The sequence below is a fragment of the Leptopilina heterotoma genome, unplaced genomic scaffold (genome assembly GCF_015476425.1).
Source record: "Leptopilina heterotoma isolate Lh14 unplaced genomic scaffold, ASM1547642v1 Lhet_60, whole genome shotgun sequence".
In the NCBI taxonomy this organism is placed as follows: domain Eukaryota; kingdom Metazoa; phylum Arthropoda; class Insecta; order Hymenoptera; family Figitidae; genus Leptopilina; species Leptopilina heterotoma.
The window spans coordinates 7833283-7856889 of record NW_025111138.1 but is presented as its reverse complement, the minus strand read 5'-3'; the positions used below and the strand labels follow the sequence as shown (position 1 = coordinate 7856889).

The 23607-nt window shown below is 20.4% G+C and overlaps 1 protein-coding gene across 1 annotated transcript; it reads right to left on the bottom strand.

Annotated features, from left to right (window-relative positions):
• Positions 1-1504: 1504 nt before the first annotated feature.
• LOC122509347 (leukocyte surface antigen CD53-like) lies at positions 1505-18100 on the bottom strand. Its single transcript, XM_043623336.1, has 9 exons — positions 17564-18100; positions 12507-12595; positions 8302-8514; positions 4995-5180; positions 3925-4047; positions 2880-2933; positions 2670-2762; positions 2517-2600; positions 1505-2191 (listed from the first exon to the last, which is right to left on the bottom strand). Exons 2-9 carry the CDS (start codon positions 12552-12554, stop codon positions 2129-2131), a joined length of 864 nt encoding a protein of 287 aa, XP_043479271.1. The 5' UTR covers positions 12555-12595; positions 17564-18100; the 3' UTR covers positions 1505-2128.
• Positions 18101-23607: the final 5507 nt, after the last annotated feature.

The following is a 23607-nucleotide window of genomic DNA, read 5'->3' as shown; positions in this document are numbered from 1 at the left end:
TGCGTAAACTTTTTTAAAAATAATAAACAAGAATAATTAATTATGTACTTAATAAATGAATTTTTTAAATTTTGAACCTGAAATTATTTAAAAATTGAAAATGTAAAATTTTTTAATTTACAAAATAATAATATAAATGAAATATTGAGTACTCCGTTAATAAAAAAAAAAAATTATTTGTAAAAACTGTACACTATTTTTTTTTACTTTTAATATTTTTGTTTGTCTTTGTTTTTTTAATATTTGTCTTTATTTAATGATTTATTTAAAAATAAAAGACCGTAAAGGGAGAATAAAAATACAATTTATACACATGGAAAAAAAAATTGTTTTATTCCAGTGCTACACATTTTTGACTTTTTTGTACGCGTATAACGACAAGTATACATTAATGGCAAATACTCTATAACATTTACAACAACAATCGTTCACTGGAATTCCACCAGTGAAAGCACATACAAAATATATGAGCCGAATGTATATAAGATGAAGTCTGGTGTTTTTTTTTTTTTTTTTTTTCATTTTTTGTTTCATTTTATTTTTATATTAAAAATAACATCGCTTCGCGATTTAGTAGAGACTATTCCGATTAAGTCTCATATTTTGTGTAAATATACTTTTTCGATATAACTAATTAATTCGACTTTTTATTTGATTATGTCGAAAAATCTGTATATTTACATAATTAAGCATTCGCACGCAAAATGTTTTTTTAAATTCTTTATTAAATCTTTTTAATATAAGTGTATAAAAAGGAAATTTTTGCAAAATTTTAACAATCCAAGTATTAAAAGATTAATTAAATTTTGTATAAAGTACTTTTTCTGTTCTTTTAACTTTTGACGTTTTTAATAGAAAATAATACTAAAAAATATTTTTATTTTTTTTTTTCATGTTTTCAATAAGATAATAAAAATTTATATTTCTAGTTTCTTTTTTTTATATTTTGAATAAAAATGATAAAAATTATATTTTTTTCCTGCTTTGAGTAAAAAATGACTATGAATTATATTTCTAATTTTCTTTTCTATTTTAAGTGAAAATTAGGTACAATAGAAATTATATTTTTAGTCTTTTTTCTGTTTTGAATAAAAATGGTACTAAAAATTAAATTTGTAGTTTTTTTTCATATTTCGAATAAATATATAAAAAATTATAATTTGAAATTTTTCCAATTTTTTTAACACCAGTAGATTAAAAATTTTTATAAAATCATTTTTTTCACAAATAAACACAATTTCCACTTTAACGATTATTTGCTCATAATTAAAACCCTTTGTTGTTTAATATTCACGTTGGTAAAACACTTGTAAGAACTCTCTTTTTTTTAATATATTTGCGTAAACTATCAACCCTATAATTTCATAAATTTTATTGCTATTCTTCATTTTCTATATATCAAAAAATCAGTAAAATTTCTCCTCTAAATTTGAATAAGTAAACCTTTAATTTTTTTCATAGAATATTGAAAGTAAAATTTAAAAAAAAAATTATAAATTAATTTATTATAAAATATATATATTAATTACTTTTTACTTATTCAGATTTAGAATGTACAAAGTGTCTTATTCAGATATTAATTATTTATGTGCTAGAATAAAAAGCGGCAGTTTCTAGCTTTCATTTATAAAAGTTTCATTTTTAAATGTCCTTTTGGGTTTTTCTTTTCCTGTTATTTCTTAAAAATTGTTTGAGCCTTTATATAATATGAGCAGTACGCGAATTCGATTCAAATGCTTTTTATTTTACATGAAAAAACGTATCCATATGTATATATTAATGAGCCTCGTTACTTTTTCTTTAAATATAAAACGCGATGTGACTTTATTATATTTAAGAAAATTAAGAGAAAAATAATTTGTTTAAAAAAAAAAATATTTTTTAAAAAAAAGTTATGTTTTAAAAAGAAAAAATATTATTTTTTAAAGAAAATATAAAAACTGTATGTTTTTCAAAAAAAAGAAAATATAAAAAAACGCGTACGAATGCAAAATTTTATTCACAAAAAATTAGTATACATTTAAATCTAACCGATTATCAATAAAACGTTGCTTTAATAAATATATACCAACGTTTTTAGACATTAATTCCTTTGTTTTAAATAATGTTCTATAACACGCAGTCCTCTTCATTCTGTGCGCATGTCCCTAATTGTCCGACACAAGAATGCTGACGTAATTATTCCGAATGTCTGCAATTTTTATTTATTTTTTTTTTATCTAAATGCGTAGAAAGTGTTATAATTTTTATAAAATAATTTTACTTGAAAAAAGGTCAAAAATACATTAGGAAACCAAAATTATTATTATGTTCAAAAATTAAACTGTAAATAATAAATTAATTAATAAAATTAATTAATATAATTTACATTTAAATAAATAAATAAAATAAATAAAATAAATAAAATATTGTATTTTTTATTTATTTATATTTTTTTCGTGTGTAAATAATAAATAAATTAAAATAACTAATTACGTGGTAAATAAATATAATTATAATAATAGTGTAGAAATTACTTGAATTCCCGCCATGGACATTCCCAGAAAAACTAGGGTAAAACTTTCGAATTCCAACCAATCGCTAACTTTGTCTAAGCAACCCTGAAAAAAAAGAAATTTCATAAAGAAAAAATTCTTCTCTGTTGAAAAATAAAAACAAATTTCACTTACTTGTTTATGTCTATAACCATCATGACCTACTGAATCTTCTACTTGGCAAGCATTCATGTCCTTTGGTTGTGGATGAAGCCATGGTGTTTCACTCTAAAAAAAAAAAACATAAAATTGTCCTCGTCAGTAAAAAATAAAAAAATATTTTTTCAATTATTTTACTTATTTATTTATTTGAAAATTAAAAATACAAATTTTATTAAAACTTACATTTTGATAAAACACTCGAGATATTACACTCATTGGACTTCCTGTATTTTTAATCTGAAAAAAGAAAAAAAAAAATATTTTACAATAGTCAATTGAATTGAATTCTTTTTTATTCAATTCAGTTCCATTAAATCGAATTCACTTCTGTGTAATTCAATTTAATTCAGTTTACTTGGATTAAAAAAAATTGAAACAAATTTAATCGAATTAAAGGGAATTGAAATGAATTCAATCGAATTGAAATGAATTTAATCGAATTAAAGGGAAATGAAATGAATTTAATCGAATTAAAGGGAATTGAAATGAATTCAATCGAATTGAACGGAATTGAAATGAATAGAAGTATAAAGAAAAGTATTAACAAAAAGAAATTTTATTGATTTCTCAATTTTAATTAACGTTACAATTAATATTAAAGAAAAAAACCTAATCGAATTCAATTCAATTTCATTAAATAGAAGAATATAGAAAAATTTGAAAAAAAGAAATTTATTAATTTATTATTTTCAATTAACAAAAAAAAAAAAAAAAAAAATTAAAAAGATTAAAAAGATTAAAAAGATAAAAAAAAATTAAAAAGATTAAATTAAAAAGATTTAAATTGAAATCAATTAAATAGAACAATATAGAAAAATTGAAAAAAGAATTTATTAATTTATTACGTTCAATAAACGTTTCAATAAAAATTCAAGAGAAAAACTAATTTAATTGATTTAAATTGAATTGATTTTAAGTGACTTGGATCAAATGTTTTATTTTTTATTTCATTGACTTCAATTTAATTTAAATTTAATTTTAATTTTTCATTTTTAAAATGTTTATTTGATTAACTTCAATTCAATTAAATTGAATGAAAGACTAATAAAAAATGAAAAAAGCAATTTTCTCAATTTATTATTTTTAATTCACGTCAAAATTAAAATTCGAGAGAAAAACAAATTTAATCAAATAGAAGAATGCAGAAAAATTAATAAAAGGAAATTTATTATTGTATTAACTTTGATTAACGTTTTAATTAAAATGAACAAAAAAAATTAATTCTTGCCTCATCATCTTTCAAAACACAACATGTAAGAGGAACTTGTCGCTTTGATCCTGAAATTTGACCATCCCTCCACCAGGCAGTGCCATTGTAATCATTGTCACCATGAATACCACAGCAATTAAACTGTAACAATTATCAATCAATGTTAATTATACTTTAAATTAATTAAGGACATTAATTTTTTAATTCAAACTTTTTAACTCTTATCCACCAACGTTTATTATTTTTATTGTTTATTTTATTGTTTTTGTTTTTTTTATTGTTTATTCCTCACTCTCTAAATTGAAAATTTCACACTTTTAATACGTTATTATTATTATTATTATTATTTTTATTATAAATATTATTATTAATATTATTCTTATTGTTAGTAGTAGTAATAATTATCAATAAGCAATATTTAACTTTCTCTAAATTTTATTTAGTAAAAATGTTTATTAATTTGAATTAGTGACTGACTTTTTGCTATTGAATTTGTAAATTTTAGAATTTTACTAATAAATAATAATTTCTACTAATTTACTACTAAAATTTACTAATTAAATTTCAATTTACTAGTAAATGTTACTAATTAAGTTTCAATCTACCAGTAAAATTTACTAATTAAATTTCAATTTACTAGTAGAATTTACTAATTAAATTTCAATCTACTATTAAAATTTACTAATTAAATTTCAATTTACTAGTAGAATTTACTAATTAAATTTCAATCTACTATTAAAATTTACTAATTAAATTTCAATTTACTAGTAGAATTTACTAATTAAATTTCAATCTACTAGTAAAATTTACTAATTAAATTTCAATCTACTAGAAAAATTTACTAATTAAATTCCAATTTACTAATTCAAAAACAAAAAGTCTGCTACTAATTTAAATTTGTAAACATTTTTACTAATTCAAATTCAGAGAGAAATATTAAAAATGAATATAACTACTAGAATATAACCACTAGAAGATATAGAGTAAAATAAAATATTAAATAATTAAAAAAATTTCAATTAATAAAATTGAAATTAATTAATATTAAAAAATAAGAAAAGAGCTTTTATAAAAATTAAATGGTGAACCTTATATTGTGCGAAATCAAGACTGTGACTGAAGGGTATGTCACTCGTTGGATCATGACCGTAATGATCGGCTAATCGACTTGCAAGTCTCTCTTCTAATCCCGAGAGAATTCTGAACGTCATCAGACCCATAATAGCTGCCGTTATCAATTCCGTGATAATTAATGCAATCTGCATACTCATATACTGCCAAAATATTAAATTAATTATCCAATTATACGATTAATGTTTGTATTCAATTATAAAATGAACATTAAATATCAATAGTATTTGCCCATCAATCATAAAAATACAAAAATTTCTAGTCAAAAATTCAATTTTTATTTTCATACAAAAACTAAATTTTTCAATTGATTCAGATATACATAGAGTAATATATTAATTAATATATATATATATATATATATATATATATATATATATATATATATATATATATATATATATATATATATATATATATATATATATTATTTAGGGCTCACACTCAATAATTAATTTTAAAAAAGTATCAAAAAGTATCTTTAATACTGAAAAAAGTACCTAGTAGAAAAGTGGCTATCGAAAATTAATTTTTAACGAATAAAAAAAAAAATGGTTTTTTAGTCGATTCACTAAAATTTGATTCAATATTTTCCCGACTGTTTCCTGATTTCAATCAAAAACAATTATTCTTATTCTAATCCTGCTTATAAATTTTTTGAAGAATTCAATTATTTTCCAAAGTTTTTTATCCTAAAAAATACAATTGCGTATTTAGAAGTAATTTTTAAAAGTAAACAAATAAAATTATTTAATAAAATTTAATTTAAATTTTTCACAGGAATTAAGAAAATAAATTAATAATTTTTCAAAGTAAAAATTTCAATGTTATTACAGTTTTTACAACAATTAAAATTTTCATCTATTTCAATTTAATAATCTTTTAAAATTTAGTTATTTCTAAAGAAATCGTACTATAACGCTTTTAATATTCAATTATCTAAAATTTCCACTAAAATTTGTTTTTAAATCAATTCCTATTAGAAAGTTCAACTGAAATTCAACTATTTAAATACAAAAATAAATAATATATTGAATAATTCAATGTTTCTTAAAATTTAATTTTTATCAAGAATTAATCTTATTAATAATAATTTATTTTTTAAACAATATTTCAATTTCTGAGAAGAATTCTGTTATTTATGAAAATAATTGAATTCTTACAAATTTTGTCGACGAATTTAAATAAAATTTTAGAAAATAATTGAATTTATTAAAAAATTTTATGAAAATTCTATTTTAAATAATTGAATTCCTATGAGAATTTGATTGTTTTAATAATAATTGAATTTTCGCTAAGAATATTACTATTTATAAAACTAATTGAATTATTACAAGGAATTTACCAATTTTTAAAAAAATAATTGAATTTATGAGAAGAATTTTATTATTTATGAAAATAATTGAATTCTCGTGAAAAATTCTATTATTTGGGAAAATAATTGAACAATTGTGAAGAATTAAAGAAAGAAATTATCAATTTTTCAAAACATAATCGAATTTCTGAGACGAATTTTTTATTTATGAAAATAATTGAATTCTTGAGAAGAATTTCATTAAATTGTTTTTAAATAATTGAATTCTCTTGAAAAATTGTATTATTTGGGAAAATACTTGAATATGTGTGAAGAATTTATCAATTTTTTAAGAAATAATTGAATTTCTGAGAAAAATTTTATTATTTGTGAAAAATAATTGAATTCTTGTGAAAAAATTAAAAAAAAATGTAAAAGTAGGTAATTGAATTCTTGAGAAGCATTTTTTATTATTTATGCAAAAATAATTGTATTTTTTTCATAAGTTTTATTTTAATTTTTTTTTTAAAAATTGAATTTTCCTGAAAAATGTCATTGTCTGTGAAAATAAGTGAATTCTTGCGGCGGTAGAATTTTATAAAAAGATTTTTAAATTGATTTTTTTTTGGGGGGGGGGGGAAATTTTATGAAATATTTTAAAAAATTAAATTTCTGTGAAAATTTTATTACATATAAAAATATTGAATGTTTGCGAAGAATTTATCAAAAATCTTTTTGTGGAATTTCATTAAAATTGTATAGATATTGAAAATAATAGATTTTCGTAAAGTTTTTAAAAATAATTGAATCGTTTTAAAGAATTTTATTAGAATTTTTAGAATTTTTTTTTATTTCAACTATTAGCGAATGTAATATGTTGCAAATTGTTTCCAAAAATAAAGAAAAAAAAGTAGCTTTTAGTAGCTGAAATCTAAAAAAAAGTATACAAATAGGCTACTATTTGTATACTTTTTAAAAAAGTAGTAAATAGTTTTTCAATTTTAGTATATTAATTGAAATTATCAATCGTATCGTCTGACAAAAATTGCCTCTTACTACTGAAACTAGAATTTTCAAGAAAAATCATCACCTTTTGTCTGACTGAATCTGTTCTTTACTACTTAGAAACTATACTCACTAGAAAAATAAATTGTCCTATAAATATCACGTCTGACTTAAAACGAACCTTTACTACTAATCTTATGTCCATCATGGTAATAAATAAAAATACGTCTGACTTAAATTTTTATTTACTACTGACAGTAAAAAATTTTTTGTCACACGAAAACATCATTTTACATTTAATGTCGCAAACATAAAAAAAATTCCTCTCGCTATTCCCTTGAATAAAACTGACATTTACTACTCACATGAAAATGGAAAAAAAATTAAGTTCTCCTCGCACACTAAAACAGACTGTTTCTAGTCTAAACGTAAGATTAGAATTGATACGATTGAAAAAAAATTGTCTGATTATAAAAGTTTGTTACTACTGAGAATAGTTACAAAAGTGTTTATTTAGCTATTTGTCTGACTAAAACTGGTTTTTATCACTTGAAAATAAAAATAAAATATTGTGGCGGACTAAAATTGACTATTGCTACTGATTTTTTTGCGTTTCAGGTAAATTTTTCTATGTAATCATAATGATAGTAAAAATAAATGTCTGATTTAAACTTGACTATTACTACTGATATGAATTACATTGATATATACATCACATAATAATAATACGAAATTCTGTCTGACTAAAAACGTTATGTACTACTGATTATAAATAAATGTATAAATAAAATATAGTAATAAATTTAATAAATAAAATATAGAAATAAATTTATATAAATAAAATATAATAACAAATTTATAAATAAAATATAGTAATAAATTTATAAATGAAATACAGTAATAAATTTATAAAATAAAATATATAATTTTCATTTATAAATTTACAATTTCTAAAGTGAACTTACAATTGCCAGAATGCATTGATTTTCATGGAGAGCTGCTCGACATCCGAAAAAGCCAACAGTGAGAACTGTCAGTCCAAGTCCGAGTAAACTGTATGCAATTAAGTGAATTGTCTCATGGGGAGTCAAATTGGGCAGAAAGAGATTTAAAAGATGTCCTTTGCTTGGCTCCATTAACAACCAGGTGCCCAGAAACATTAATGAGCACCCGGCCAACTAGAAACAAATTATATTCTATTTCCTAAAGGCTTGCACACTATAATTTTCAACACCTTTCTCGAATTTGAATTAGAGAACAGTGAACCACCAACTCACAAATAGTAAAAAAAATTAATTTATAATTGTACGCATTTACTAACAATATATATTTAAATTTATAATTTACTTCCTCATAGAAGAAAGATTGTAGGTATAAACTTTAATTTATTTATATTATAATTTGAATTATTAATATATAGATTAAAAGATGCCTGATCTAATATTGACCAAAACTACTGAAATTTTTTTTTAATTTTAACTAAAGAATAAAAAATATTTCCATTAGAAAATAAAATTATAGTTTTAGTTAGTACTGCCTTACTGCTCATTGACAAAAACTATTAAAAATTTCGTTTCAAAGCGTTTCTTTATAAAAATTCTATATTGACACTGTCTGATCAATTATTGACTAGAACTACTGAAAACTATGTATTTTATTAACAAAAATTTAATTATTTGCAAATTTTCAAAAATTTGGATAAAATATAAATAATACAATAATTAAAAATAAAAATTATACATTCTTTAAAGTACTGCCTGACCATTTATTGACCAAAACTACTGAAAATTAATATTTTTATTGTAAAATAAAGAACTTACAACTTCAATTTTAGAAAGAAAAAAATATTTTGAAGAAATTTGCGATTTAAGTGTGAAATTATGTATTTTAATTAAGTACTGACTGACAGATTATTGGTCAAAAAAACTGAGAATAAAGCATTTCATCATCAAATTGAATTCATTTGATTAATAACAATTTTTAAAAATTTTTGAATAAAGTAAAAATAATATTACTATTTGAAGTTAAAATTAAACATTCTTTTAAATACTGCCTGACCTAATATTGACCAAAACTACTGAAAATAAAGCACTTCATAAACAAATTTAATTAATTAGATTAAGAACAAGTTTTTTTTAATTTTTACTAAAATAAAAATAATAATACAATTTCAGAGTTAAATTTATAATTCAATTACAGAACTGTCTGCCCTAATTTTGACCAAAACTACTGGGAATTAATATTCTTATTGTAAAATAAAAAACTTTCAACTTTCATTTTATTGCACTGTCTGACCTAATAATGACCAAAACTACTGAAAATAAATTACTCCATTCTCAAATTTAATTAATTTGATTAATAACAATTTTTTTTTTAATTTTGAGTAAAATAAAAATAATATTACAATTTTTGAGTTAAATTTATAATTCAATTAAGTACTGTCTGTCCTAATTTTGATCAAAACTAGTGGAAATTTTTATTGTGAAATAAAAAACTTTCAACTAAAAATCAGGCATTTTATTGCACTGTCTGACCTAATACTGACCAAAACTACTGAAAATAAATTACTCCATTATCAAATTTAATTAATTTGATTAATAACGATTTTTTTTTAATTTTGAGTAAAATAAAAATAATATTACAATTATTGAGTTAAATTTATAATTCAATTAAGTACTGTCTTCCCTAATATAGATAAAAACTGCTGAAAACGAAGTAATTCAATATAAAATTTATTTAATTGAGTTAATTACAATTTTTAAAAATTTTGATTAAAATAAAAATAATATTATATTTTGTAATTAAAATTATACATTCTTTTAAGTACTGCCTGACCACTTATTGATCAAAACTACTGAAAATAAAGCACTTTATAAACAAATTTAATTAATTAGATTAAGAACAAGTTTTTTTTAATTTTCATTAAAATAAAAATAATAATACAATTTCAGAGTTAAATTTATAATTCAATTAAAGAACTGTCTGCCCTAATTTTGACCAAAACTACTGGCAATTAATATTTTTATTGTAAAATAAAAAACATTCAACTTTCATTTTATTGCACTGTCTGACCTAATACTGACCAAAACTACTGAAAATAAATTACTCCATTATCAAATTTAATTAATTTGATTAATAACAATTTTTTTTTTAATTTTGAGTAAAATAAAAATAATATTACAATTATTGAGTTAAATTTATAATTCAATTAAGTACTGTCTGTCCTAATTTTGATCAAAACTAGTGGAAATTAATATTTTTATTGTGAAATAAAAAACTTTCAACTAAAAATCAGGCATTTTATTGCACTGTCTGACCTAATACTGACCAAAACTACTGAAAATAAATTACTCCATTATCAAATTTAATTAATTTGATTAATAACAATTTTTTTTTAGTTTTGAGTAAAATAAAAATAATATTACAATTTTTGAGTTAAATTTATAATTCAATTAAAGAACTGTCTGTCCTAATTTTGATCAAAACTAGTGGAAATTTTTATTGTGAAATAAAAAACTTTCAACTGAAAATCAGGCATTTTATTGCACTGTCTGACCTAATACTGACCAAAACTACTGAAAATAAAGCACTTCATAAACAAATTTAATTAATTAGATTAAGAACAAGTTTTTTTAAAATTTTTATTAAAATAAAAATAATAATACAATTTCAGAGTTAAATTTATAATTCAATTAAAGAACTGTCTGTCCTAATTTTGACCAAAACTACTGGGAATTAATATTCTTATTGTAAAATAAAAAACTTTCAACTTTCATTTTATTGCACTGTCTGACCTAATACGGACCAAAACTACTGAAAATAAATTACTCCATTCTCAAATTTAATTAATTTGATTAATAACAATTTTTTTTTTAATTTTGAGTAAAATAAAAATAATATTACAATTATTGAGTTAAATTTATAATTCAATTAAGTACTGTCTTTCCTAATATAGATAAAAACTGCTGAAAACGAAGTAATTCAATATCAAATTTATTTAATTGAGTTAATTACAATTTTTAAAAATTTTGATTAAAATAAAAATAATATTATATTTTGTAATTAAAATTATACATTCTTTTAAGTACTGCCTGACCACTTATTGATCAAAACTACTGAAAATCAGGCATTTTATTGTCAAATATAATTGTCAAATAAATTACAATTTATAAAACATTTAAAAAACATTTAAAACATTTAAAAATAAAAATAATATTTTAATTTAGAGTTGAATTTATACTATCGTTTCAGTACTGCCTGACCGTTTATTGACCAGGACTACTGAAAATTAATATTTTTATTGTGAAATAAAGAACTTACAATCTCAATTTTAGAAAGAATAAAATATATTAAAGAAAATTGCGATTTAAGTGTGAAATTACATATTTTAATTAAGAGTACTGTCTGACCAATTATAGACCAAAACTACTAAAAACAAAGCACTTTATTAACAAATTTAATTAATTTGATTAATAACATTTTTTTTTAAATTTTGTGTAAATTAAAAATAATATTGCAATTTAAAGTTAGAATTATATAGTCTTTTAAGTACTGTCTGATAAATTATTGACCAAAACTACTGAAAACCTAATTTTTTTTTTAATCTAATATAATTAATCTATACATTAAAAAATGATTTAAAAAAATTAACATAATTGAAGATATAAGAATAAAAATCAAATTTTATAAAAAAAAAGGAAAACAAAAAAATAATAAAAAATTAATTTCCAATACCTTTTCTTTAGAAGAAAGAAAAAAATTATTTTTATAAAATTTTTGAATAGCAAAAATTACTAAAATTTCCTAAAAGTACTTATACTAATGTGAATTAGTCTTGAGTTAGTTCACTTTGCACTCAAAATTCAATTTTCCCACGTGAAAAATTTTCCGGGAATGAGACGGAGAAATTTTGGGGAGTGAAAAACAAATTTTTTTCATTCATTAATTGTTTTTTCACTTCCTGGAGATTCCCAGGAGAGTCACGAGAATTCCTCGGAAGTGACTCATCCCGGGAATTTCTCGGTCTAATTCCCGGGAATTTTTTCACGTGGATTAACAAGCAAATAGTACAATTTGATAAAATAAATAATGAAGTAAATAAAAATAGATAAAAAAAAGATATAAAAATTTGTAATACACAGTTTACCATTAAATGTATTTAAATATTTACCCATATTAAAAGGTTGAATACAAAAAGAGTCACTTTCAGGTACTTCATTCCAGCAAGTGTTTTTAAACTCTTTTTTATTTCTCATTAAACTGAAAAGAATTTTTTATTAATCAATTTATATTTAATAACGATGTCGTAATTTCTTTTAATGATGCATATGGGCAATTCCACGTGAGATTTAAGTCGACCTCTTAAAATCGGCCAAAAATATTTTTTTTTCTATTCTGTATCGAAAAAAACAGATACGTATTTTTTTATTTATGTTTAATTGTCCAAATTTTCGAGTTATGAATTTTCGAAATTTTGGACTTTTTAATTGTAGACCTATATTCAGTAGCTTATAAGTCCGAAAATATTGAGTTTAGAAAAAAGTTGTCAAAGAATAAAAGTTGTAGTTTTCTTTCGACTTTTAAGAAATGTAAACAACAAATTTTTTTTTTAATTTTTTATTGAAAAAAAATTTTTTTTTTATAAACAAATTAATTTTTTTTAACTTTGGGCCGGATTTTTTTATTTTTTTTTTATTTTCTTGTACCTTATAATATAGAGAAGATTTTCCAAAAAGTCCCGAAATGGGCCTGATGTGTTAAATGAGTTTTAAAATATTTTCAAAAATCAATTGCAAGCATCACAGTGGGATTTTTTTTACAATTAACTATTTAAAACTGTCTACAGCGTATAATTTTTAATATATTTGAGTGTTCTTTGTTTTAAATAAAAGGGTCTACGCTGTAAACAGTTTTAAAAAGTTAAATGTAAAAAAAATCCCACTGTGATGCTTGCAAGTGATTTTTGAAAATATTTTAAAACTCATTTAACACATCAGGCCCATGGGCCTGTTTCGGGACTTTTTGGAAAATCTTCTCTATATTATAAGGTACAAGAAAATAAAAAAAAATCCGACCCAAAGTTAAAAAAAATTAATTTGTTTATAAAAAAAATTTTTTTTTTAATAAAAAATTAAAAAAAAAATTTTTTTGTTTTCGGACTTATATAAGCTACTGAATATAGGTCTACAATTAAAAGTCCAAATTTTCGAAAATTCATAACTCGAAAATTTGGACAATTAAACATAAATAAAAAAATACGTATCTGTTATTTTTCGATACAGAATAGAAAAAAAATATTTTTGGCCGATTTTAAGAGGTCGACTTAAATCTCACGTGGAATTGCACATATATACTTTTTGTAATGATAATAAATAGTTTACAGTTTTTTATTGTCATACACGGAGAGAAATCTGTTAGGATTAATGTTTGAAACTTTTCATATACTTTTTCCATAGATTCTTTGATGCTAAAATCCTAACGGAGAGCCTATTTATTGCTCGAGTCCGCCTGAATATTAGGCGGAGTCGACTAATATTCAGGCGGACCTCTTATACTTTTCGCTTTTCGCTAGTAAGTGCTTATGCTATATTCATAACCTCTACTCTATACATTATTCGCAACAGATTTCTCTCCGTGTAAAAAGAGAAAATAAAACAAGCAATTTCACGCGAAAGCTTAAACACTGTATTATATGCAATATATTTCTTTTTACTTTATTATATTAAAAAAAAGCTTTGTTACTTCAATATATTACTTTTATTATTATTATTTGTTTTCTGTCATGAAATACGAAGAAAATTGAATAAAAAAAAGTGGAAAAATATTCCCATTAAATATACAAGTTTTTCTTTCATAAACCTTGTCTGTTGACTTGTTCATTATATTCTGACTTTACATGCAATTCTATTTCTTTTTTCATCACACCTTTTAGGTATGTATGATATACTCTTTCAAATTTTTTCCACGTAACACATAAAAGAACTTTCATTTTATTGAATTTTAACTGTGAGAAAGACGTGTACTATAAATATAAAAACAGAATAGCTACAAACTGTATTTAGAATAAGCATACAAATTTAGAGCATCTTTTTAAAAAATTATCCATTGTTTATCGGACCTGATTTTTTTTTCATTTGAACCGAAAAATTGAATTCACTTTATTTAACTATAATAAAATTAACTAGGTAGGAAATAAAAGCATTGAAATTTTAATTCGCGAATTTTAAGATAACTTTTTAGAAAAAATAATCCTTTGTCTATATGAACAGATTTCACTGTAAGTTTAACTGAAAAATTACTCTATATATATTTCAATAATCACTACTGTCTTCCGGATGTTTGTTCTCAGTTTGAAGTTCGTTGCTCTTGTTTGCTTTTTTACTTCCTAAGTTTTTCGATAATTTTTCTATTTAATGTTTTGAATTATAATATACTATTAAATTAATTATTGATTTTAATACTTATTATTGAATTCTAAATAATCTAATTATAAATGTTTTGAAGATATATTGAACAATAACGAAAATTAATTGAACAAAATTGTTTTGAACTAAAAATTATAATTGTTAGATATTCTTAAGGGTATTTTAACCATTATGACGTCACAGTTTGTGCAAAGGATGTGTTCTACAGATATGACGTGATAATGGTTTAAATGCTCTTAATTCTTAACGAAAAATTGTATCAAAAGTTTTAAAAATAATTAATAATAATAATAATTATTCAACATTATTAATATTTAATTATTCAATTCAATTAATTCAATAATAATTAGTCTAGAATCTAAAATAATTATAATTTGGTAGTTTTTTGAATATTCAATCAGAAATAAGCAAATAACTGAATTCTTGAGAAGAATTACATTAAAATTTTTTAAATTAATTGAATTATTTTAAAGAATTTTATTAAACTTTTTGAAAATAATTGAACTGTTTTAAAGAATTTTATTAAAATAGGATTTGAAAATAATAAATTATTACTTATTCAGTAAATAAGTTAATTTCTTTTTAAATTGTGAACAAAAAAGAAAATTAAAAGTTTTGTAACTTTTATAATTTTTAACTGAAAAAATAAAATTCTTACATAAAATATTTATCAATATTATTGAAAATAATTGAATTCATCCAAGGAATTTTATTTCAATTTTTAAAAATAATTGAATTGTTTGTTTCAAAGAATTTTATCATAATTTCTCGAAAATAATTAAATACCTGCTAAGAATTTTATTACTTTTAAAAATAATTGAATATTTGACAAGAATTTTATTAAAATTTTTAAAAATATTTCAATTTTGTTAAGAATTTTATTAAAATTTCTAAAAAATAATTGAATTCCTGAATAATAATTAAATTCCTGCTAAGAATTTTATTACTTTTGAAAATAATTGAATATTTGCCACGAATTTTATTAAAATTTTTAAAAATATTTAAATTGATTTATGAATTTCATTAAAATTTCTATAAAAATAATTGAATTCTTGAATAATAATTAAATTCCTGCTAAGAATTTTATTACTTTTGAAAATAATTAAATTCTTGACAAGAATTTTATTAAAAAATTTCAAAAATATTTTAATTTTTTAAGAAATTCATTATAATTTCTAAAAAAATAATTGAATTCTTAAATAATAATTTAATTCCTGCAAAGAATTTTATTACTTTTGAAAATAATTAAAGTCTTGAAAAGATAATTTTATTAAAATTTTCAAAAATATTTTAATTTTTTAAGAACTTTATTAAAATTTCTATAAATATAATTGAATTCCTGCGAAAAGCTTTATTATTAATGAAAATAATTGAATTTTTTTTTTTTGAAAAATGTTATTAAAACTTTTTGAAATATTTGAAATCTTTCAAGGAATTTTCTTTTAATTTTTTAAAATAATGAAATTGTTAGTTTCAAAAATTTTGATTATTTCTCAAAATAATTGAATTTTATTAAAATTTTTAAAAATATTTTAATTTTTTAAAGATTTTTACTAAAATTTTTTAAAATAATTGAATTTTTGCGAAAAATTTTATGACTTATGTAAATAATTGAATTTTTATTGAAAAAACTTTACTAAAATTCTGTTGAAAAGAATTGATTTCCTGCGATGAATTTTATTATTAATAAAAATATGAGAATTGTATTATAAAAAAATTGAATTTGTTATTGAAAATAAAAATTTTGTAATTTGCATAATAAGGAAAATAATAAATGAAATAATAGTAAATCGAATTCTGAATTTGCTGGTTAAAAAGTAAAATAAAAATGAAGAAAAAATATAGTTCTCCAATTTTAACAATAGCTTTATAAAAAACAATGCTCTGTCAATATATATACATAATCTGGTTTCACTAAGTTTATCAAATAAAATTTGAAGTACCTTTCTCTCTTTCATAAAATATGTTCCGTCCAAGCATATTTATCTAACAATAAAGTTTATTAAAATAATTAATGTAAATGCGGGGAATTTATTTTGTTATATTTTGATTTATTAAAAAATAATTCATTTACACAGAAATGTAAAATAATACTGAGATTTAATTATGAAATTTCTGGTCTTATGTAACTAATTAAAAAGGAAATGCATTGTTGTATTCAAATATGAATTTGAAAATACGTAATTAAAAAGTACTTATTTAAAAAAGAAATTATCATTATTACTATTATCATTTATTTTTCTTATTATTCTTCTTATTATTATTCCATTAATTGATTATTATTATTATTTATATTTATTATGTTTATTAATAAATTAATAAAAAATAATACAAAAATTTAGTAATATAAATTATTTCTATAATAAAAAAAATAATTTTCTTCTGATTTTTTTTTTTTTTGGTATTCCTTTGCCAAGGAACTAAACGAAATTATTATTATTATTATTGTACAATTAGCAAATTGCAAAAAATGTTCTCTTTCAAAATTCACTCTCTACTATTCCGTATTAATTCGTGAAATATTTATTGCAATAACATGTGACTCTTGAGACTTTTCAAATATAAATTACGCTGGCAATTTGAAACTCTTGCAATTTAATTTTCAATAAAAAAAAAAATCAAATTCTCCCTTCTCGCACTTGATTCGAAATTCTTTCCAATTCTAAATTTAAATCAATTTTCACTTTCACTATCGTTATAATAATAAAAAAAAAAAAATCTCTTCGTTTTTTTTTTCATATCGAGTTTAATTAATCTCATATGACCCAACTTAAAATTCAATCTCATATAAAAATTCACTTACCACAATTTCTTTGATTGAAAATTGAGACGACAAGCCACCAACATTATCACCATAAAATAATAACTTATCCATAATCGAAGCGAACAACAATTTATTAAGTATTTGCATTCTAAACATGTATATAAAGTTCACAGGTGGTTGATTTCCTTCAGTGTGTACAACACGAATTTATATCTTGCGAAAAAAACAAAGACCAGTTGCTTTCATTAAAAAGTTTTCTTCATTAAAAACAAGAAACAATATGAAAATTGTCATTTTTTGTTTTGTAATTAATTTTTGTTTTCCTTTTTGGGGGGTTTTTTTCAAGTATTGACAAAAAGTTGAGAAGAAAATTCACTGAATGTTAAATTTTTGTGTAATTAGAAAAATATTTTCCTTTCGAACGAGAGAAAAACGGTGGGCAGTGAACGCGCCCAGGTCGCGGACTGTCTGTGTAGTATTTCGGCGAATTTCACCACCTAGTCTCACAGCATCCAGATCGCGCAGTAGCAGCGTCTGCGTAATATTGAGTATAGCGCCGACGCTCTTTATATATGACGTTGCGAATCTCTGGACTTATACTAAGCTTAAAATTTACTGTTAGGTCTTCTTTTCAAAGCAAACCATTTTATAATATATGTACATATTCACGGATATACATTATTATTATTATCTATGTTAATTCAAAATATACGAGACTTGACGTATTATTTTATTATAATTATTATTATTACTATTATTATTCAGAAAAACATTATTGCATTTTCTGATACTATTTTTAACAATTTTAGAGTTTAAAAACATATAGAAATTTCTATACTCAAAATAAATAAATAATAAATAATAAATAAAAGAAAATTCAATTAAACTTTCTTAAAAAAAATTAATTTTAAAATTCAATTATTTCTAAAAATTCACGCTAAATTGCTTTTAATATTCAATTATAATCTAAAATTTTAACTGAAATTCATTTTTGAGAAACGAAAATCAATTTTTATTAGAAAATTCGACGAGAATTAAATTATTTAAATGCAAAAGTAAATAATTTATTGAATAATTGAATGTTTCTCAAAAATTCAATTCTCATAAAGAATTTTATTAACAAATTTTTAAATAATTGAATTCTTTTGTCGAATTTTATTAAAACTTGCATGAACATAATTACTTTTTTGAAGGAATTGAATAATAATAATTGTATGAAAAATAATTGAAACACTGCGATGAGTTTTATTAATAGTAAAAATAATTGAATCCTTAAGAAGAATTTTATTACTCTTGAGAATAATTGAATTTCTGCAATAATTTGTAACTATTTTCTAAAATTAAATTTTTTTCTAATGTTTTTTAACTGAAATTCTTCAATAAATCCATTATTTTTAATAATTTTTAAAAAAGTTCTTTGAGAATTTTCAAATTCATTCGTTTACAATTCAATTTTACAAAATTTCAATTATTCCGAAAATTCTGCAATTAAATATTTATTGAAAAATAAAAACATGAAATAATTTCAATAAAAATTCTATTAAACTTTTGAAAAGAATTAATTCTACAGAATTGTTTTGTCAAAAATATGAAAAATTAAGAATTTCAATGATTTTAATTTGAAACTTTTTCAAAATTTCATTATTTCTAAAAATCCACGTTATAATGCTTTTAATATTTAATTATAATCTAAAATTTTAACTGAAATTCATTTTTAAAACCATTTTTATTAGTAAATTCTACGAGAATTAAATTATTTAAATACAAAAATAAATAATTTATTTATTTCATGTTTCTTGAAATTAAATTCTCATAAAAAATGTTATCAACAAATTTTTTTAAATCATTAAATTCTTTGGACGAATTTTAATAAAATTTTCAAGAATAATTACATTTTTCGAGGAATTCGATTAAAATTACATTAAAAATAATTGAAATTATTTAAATACAAAAATAAATAATTTATTTATTTCATGTTTCTTGAAATTAAATTCTCATAAAAAATGTTATCAACAAATTTTTCTAAATCATTAAATTCTTTGGACGAATTTTAATAAAATTTTCAAGAATAATTACATTTTTCGAGGAATTCGATTAAAATTACATTAAAAATAATTGAAATTATTTAAATACAAAAATAAATAATTTATTTATTTCATGTTTCTTGAAATTAAATTCTCATAAAAAATGTTATTAACAAATTTTTCTAAATCATTAAATTCTTTGGACGAATTTTAATAAAATTTTCAAGAATAATTACATTTTTCGAGGAATTCGATTAAAATTACATTAAAAATAATTGAAATTATTTAAATACAAAAATAAATAATTTATTTATTTCATGTTTCTTGAAATTAAATTCTCATAAAAAATGTTATCAACAAATTTTTCTAAATCATTAAATTCTTTGTACGAATTTTAATAAAATTTTTAAGAATAATTACATTTTTCGAGGAATTCGATTAAAATTGCATTAAAAATAATTGAAATTATGCAATGAGTTTTATTACTTATGAAAATAATTGAAATCCTAAAAGAATTTTATTATTTATAAAAATTAATTGAATCCCTGTAAAAAAAGTTATTATTTATGAAAATAATTGAATTATTGCGAAGAAATTTATAAAAAAATTTGTAAATAATTGAATTCCTGTAACAATTTTTATTATTTATAAAAATAATTGAATGTTTGCGTAGAATTTTATTCAAATTTTTTTTAATAATGGAATTCTTTTGGAAAATTTTATTAAAATAGTAGATATTGAAAATCATTGAATTTTAGAAAACTTTTGAAAATAATTGAAATTTTGACAAGAATTTTATTAAAATTTTTTGTAAAATAATTGAATATCAGAGAAGAATTTTATTATTTATAAAGAGAATTAAAATTTTGACGAGAATTTTTTGAAATTTTTGAACACAATTGAATTTAGTAAATATGTTACTAAGTTAGTTAGTAAGTTAGTAATTAAGTGATTAATTAACTTATTAATTTACTGTTCTCCCTGGAGAAGCTAAATTCGTTGATTTTTTACAAATCGTTGACTTTGGTGTTTTATTTAAAGTAAAATTTCATTTATATAGTTAAAAATAACACCAAAATAGATTACTTTAATCCTTTCTGCTGTTAATTTAATCCTAGAGGGATTAAACTGTTGCAGATTATTTTAATCTATTGCTATTCTCGTGTTATTTTAACACCTAACGTTTTACTGTGCTTTTATTTATAAATAAATTTAAAAATTTATAAACTTTAATAATAAAGATAAAAATATAATAATAAATAAACTAGTAAACGAACAAAAATTATTGCAATCAGCAATAAAAAAAAAACTAGCAAAGTGTATATTTAAAAAAGCTAAGAATTTACGTTTCCAATTCCAATATTTATAAAGTACATTGAATTAAAAATTGTCTGAGCAAATATTGACTTAAACTACTGAAAACTAAACTTTTTATGGTAAGAAATAAAGAACATACAATTTCAAATTTAAAAGAGAAAAAAATTTACCTATTTAAAAAATTACGATTTAATTTTTTTAAAAAATTAGATTTCGAATTGTGTACTGTTTGACCGATTATTGACCTAAACTACTGAAAATAATGCATTTTATTGTCAAACATAATTAATTTTAATTTCAATTTATAACAATTTGGTTAAAATATATATATCAAAAGTATTACGATTTAAAGTATACAATTTAAACTTTTACTTGTAATTAATTACTATCTGACCTAATATTCACCAAAACTACTGAAAATTAATATTTTTATTGTGAAATAAAGAAGTTACAATCTCAAAATCAGAAAGAAAAAATATATTAAAGACAAATGGGATTTAAGGATGAAATTCTATTTTCAATTAAGTACTGGCTGACCAATTATTGACCTAAACTACTAAAAGTTAGGCATGTTATTGACAAATATAATTAGTCGAATAAATTAAAATTTATAAAACTTTTGGTAAAATATAAATAATATTACAATTTATAGTTAAATTTATACTTTCATTTAAGTACTGCCTGACATAATATTGACCAAAACTACTAAAAACTAAATTGTTTATTTTGAAAAAAAGAAATTACAACTTTAAGTTTAAAAAGAAAAAAATGTATTGAAGAAATTTGCGATTTGAGGATAAAATTAGATTTTCAATAGTGTAATGTCTGACCGATTATTGACCTAAACTACTGAAAATAGCGCATTTCATTATGTAATTTTAATTGATTAAATTATTTACAATTTATAAAATTTTAGATAAAATAAAAATAATATTTCAATTTAGAGTTAAAATTAGACTATTTATTTGCTGCCTGATCTAATATTGACCAAAACTACTAAAAATTAAATTTTTTATTGTGAATTAAGGAACTTACAGCTTACAAAGTAAAAAAAAAATATATAAAGAAATGTATAATATTGTGTTTAGTTTACTATTTAAAATTTATTTTAACCACCGCCTGACTGATTATTGACCTAAACTACTAAAAACTACAACTTTTTTAAATAATTTAAAAAAGTTAAATCTTCTTTTACATTTCAATAAAGTCTAAAAAAATACAATTAGAAGAAAAAAGTATATTTTAAATTCATTGCTGTCTGATCAAATTTTGACCAAAACTACTGAAACTGACGCATTTCATTATCAATTATAATTAATTAAATTAGTAAAATTCATAAAACTTTGGGTAAAATGTAAATTATTTATAAAGCTAAAATTTAAAGTTAAAATTATACCTTACTTTAAGTACTGTTTAACCTATTATTGACCAAAACTACTTAAAACTACATTTTTTAAATAAAATTAAATTAGTTATAAATTCTTTTCATTTTTAAGTAAAGTATAAAAAATATTATAATTAGAAGATAAAATTATATTTTTAATTCATTACTGTCTGGTCGATTATTGACCAAAACTACTGAAAATCACTATATTTAATTACTAAATAAAAAAGATTCATTTCTCATTTATTTATAATGTAAATGTATTTCTCTATAATTTTTTAAAGGTTCAAATGTATATTATTATTTATTATATTACCTTATGTACTTTTGAGTTTATTAAAAATTATTTCTTTTGTATTATCTCCGTACAGAGTAAATAAGCTTAACATTTTTATTTTCTCTTCCAGTTATAAGTTTTTATACAAAATGTAATGTATAAGTCGGTATGAAATTCGTTAAAAGTTTAAAATTAAATCTGTAATCTGACAAACTTTTCATAGACTAAAAAAAAATTTTTTTTTTTTATTAAGTAATTTTACAATTTTTATATCTTCCTTTCATTATTACTCGAAGTGACACTTTTCGATTGGAATTCTAGATTACTTGCTTCAAAAAATTGAGATGGAAATTAATTTTCACTCCCATTCTGTATAAATTTAGAAACTATAATTTTTCAATTTTACTGTTGGCCGTTTTCTCAAATAAGTAAATAAGTAAATAAAAAAATTAATTTATAAACTTATATATCCTGTGAGTCTATTTTTATAACTTTTGAAAATTTTTTAATAAAAACTTACAATTTCATTTGTTTTTATTTTTCTTTTTTTCCTTTTTGAATGATCCACAATTTCTGAACGTTCTAAATTGAAGGAAATATTAATCCTTAATAAAATAAATATTCATTTTATAAATATATTTTCAACAATTACTGATTTCAATAAAAATTGAAAAATATAGGTAAATGAAATATTTTGAAAATAAAGTTAAAAAAAAAAATTGAATTTAAATAAGAAAATAAATTATTCCTGAAAAATGTGAAATTGTGAGTTTAAAAAAGGACATGTGAGTGTAGACCCACATCAAAAGCAATATGTTCAGGAAATTGAGTTGACAAAGGAATGGAGAAAACTATCGATAAAGCGAATTAATTACATCAAACATGAAACTGAATGACGTCAGAAAAATATTATTTTTGAAAATCAAGTTTTGTTGAAAATGAAAGTATATATAATATTTACAGTAGATTATACCTGGAGAAGGTTAATTTTATGCTTATTATTGCAAATCGTAAAACTTTTTATTTTCAAATAACAACTTTGATTTTTGAATTACCATTAGATTCAAAATTTTTAATAACA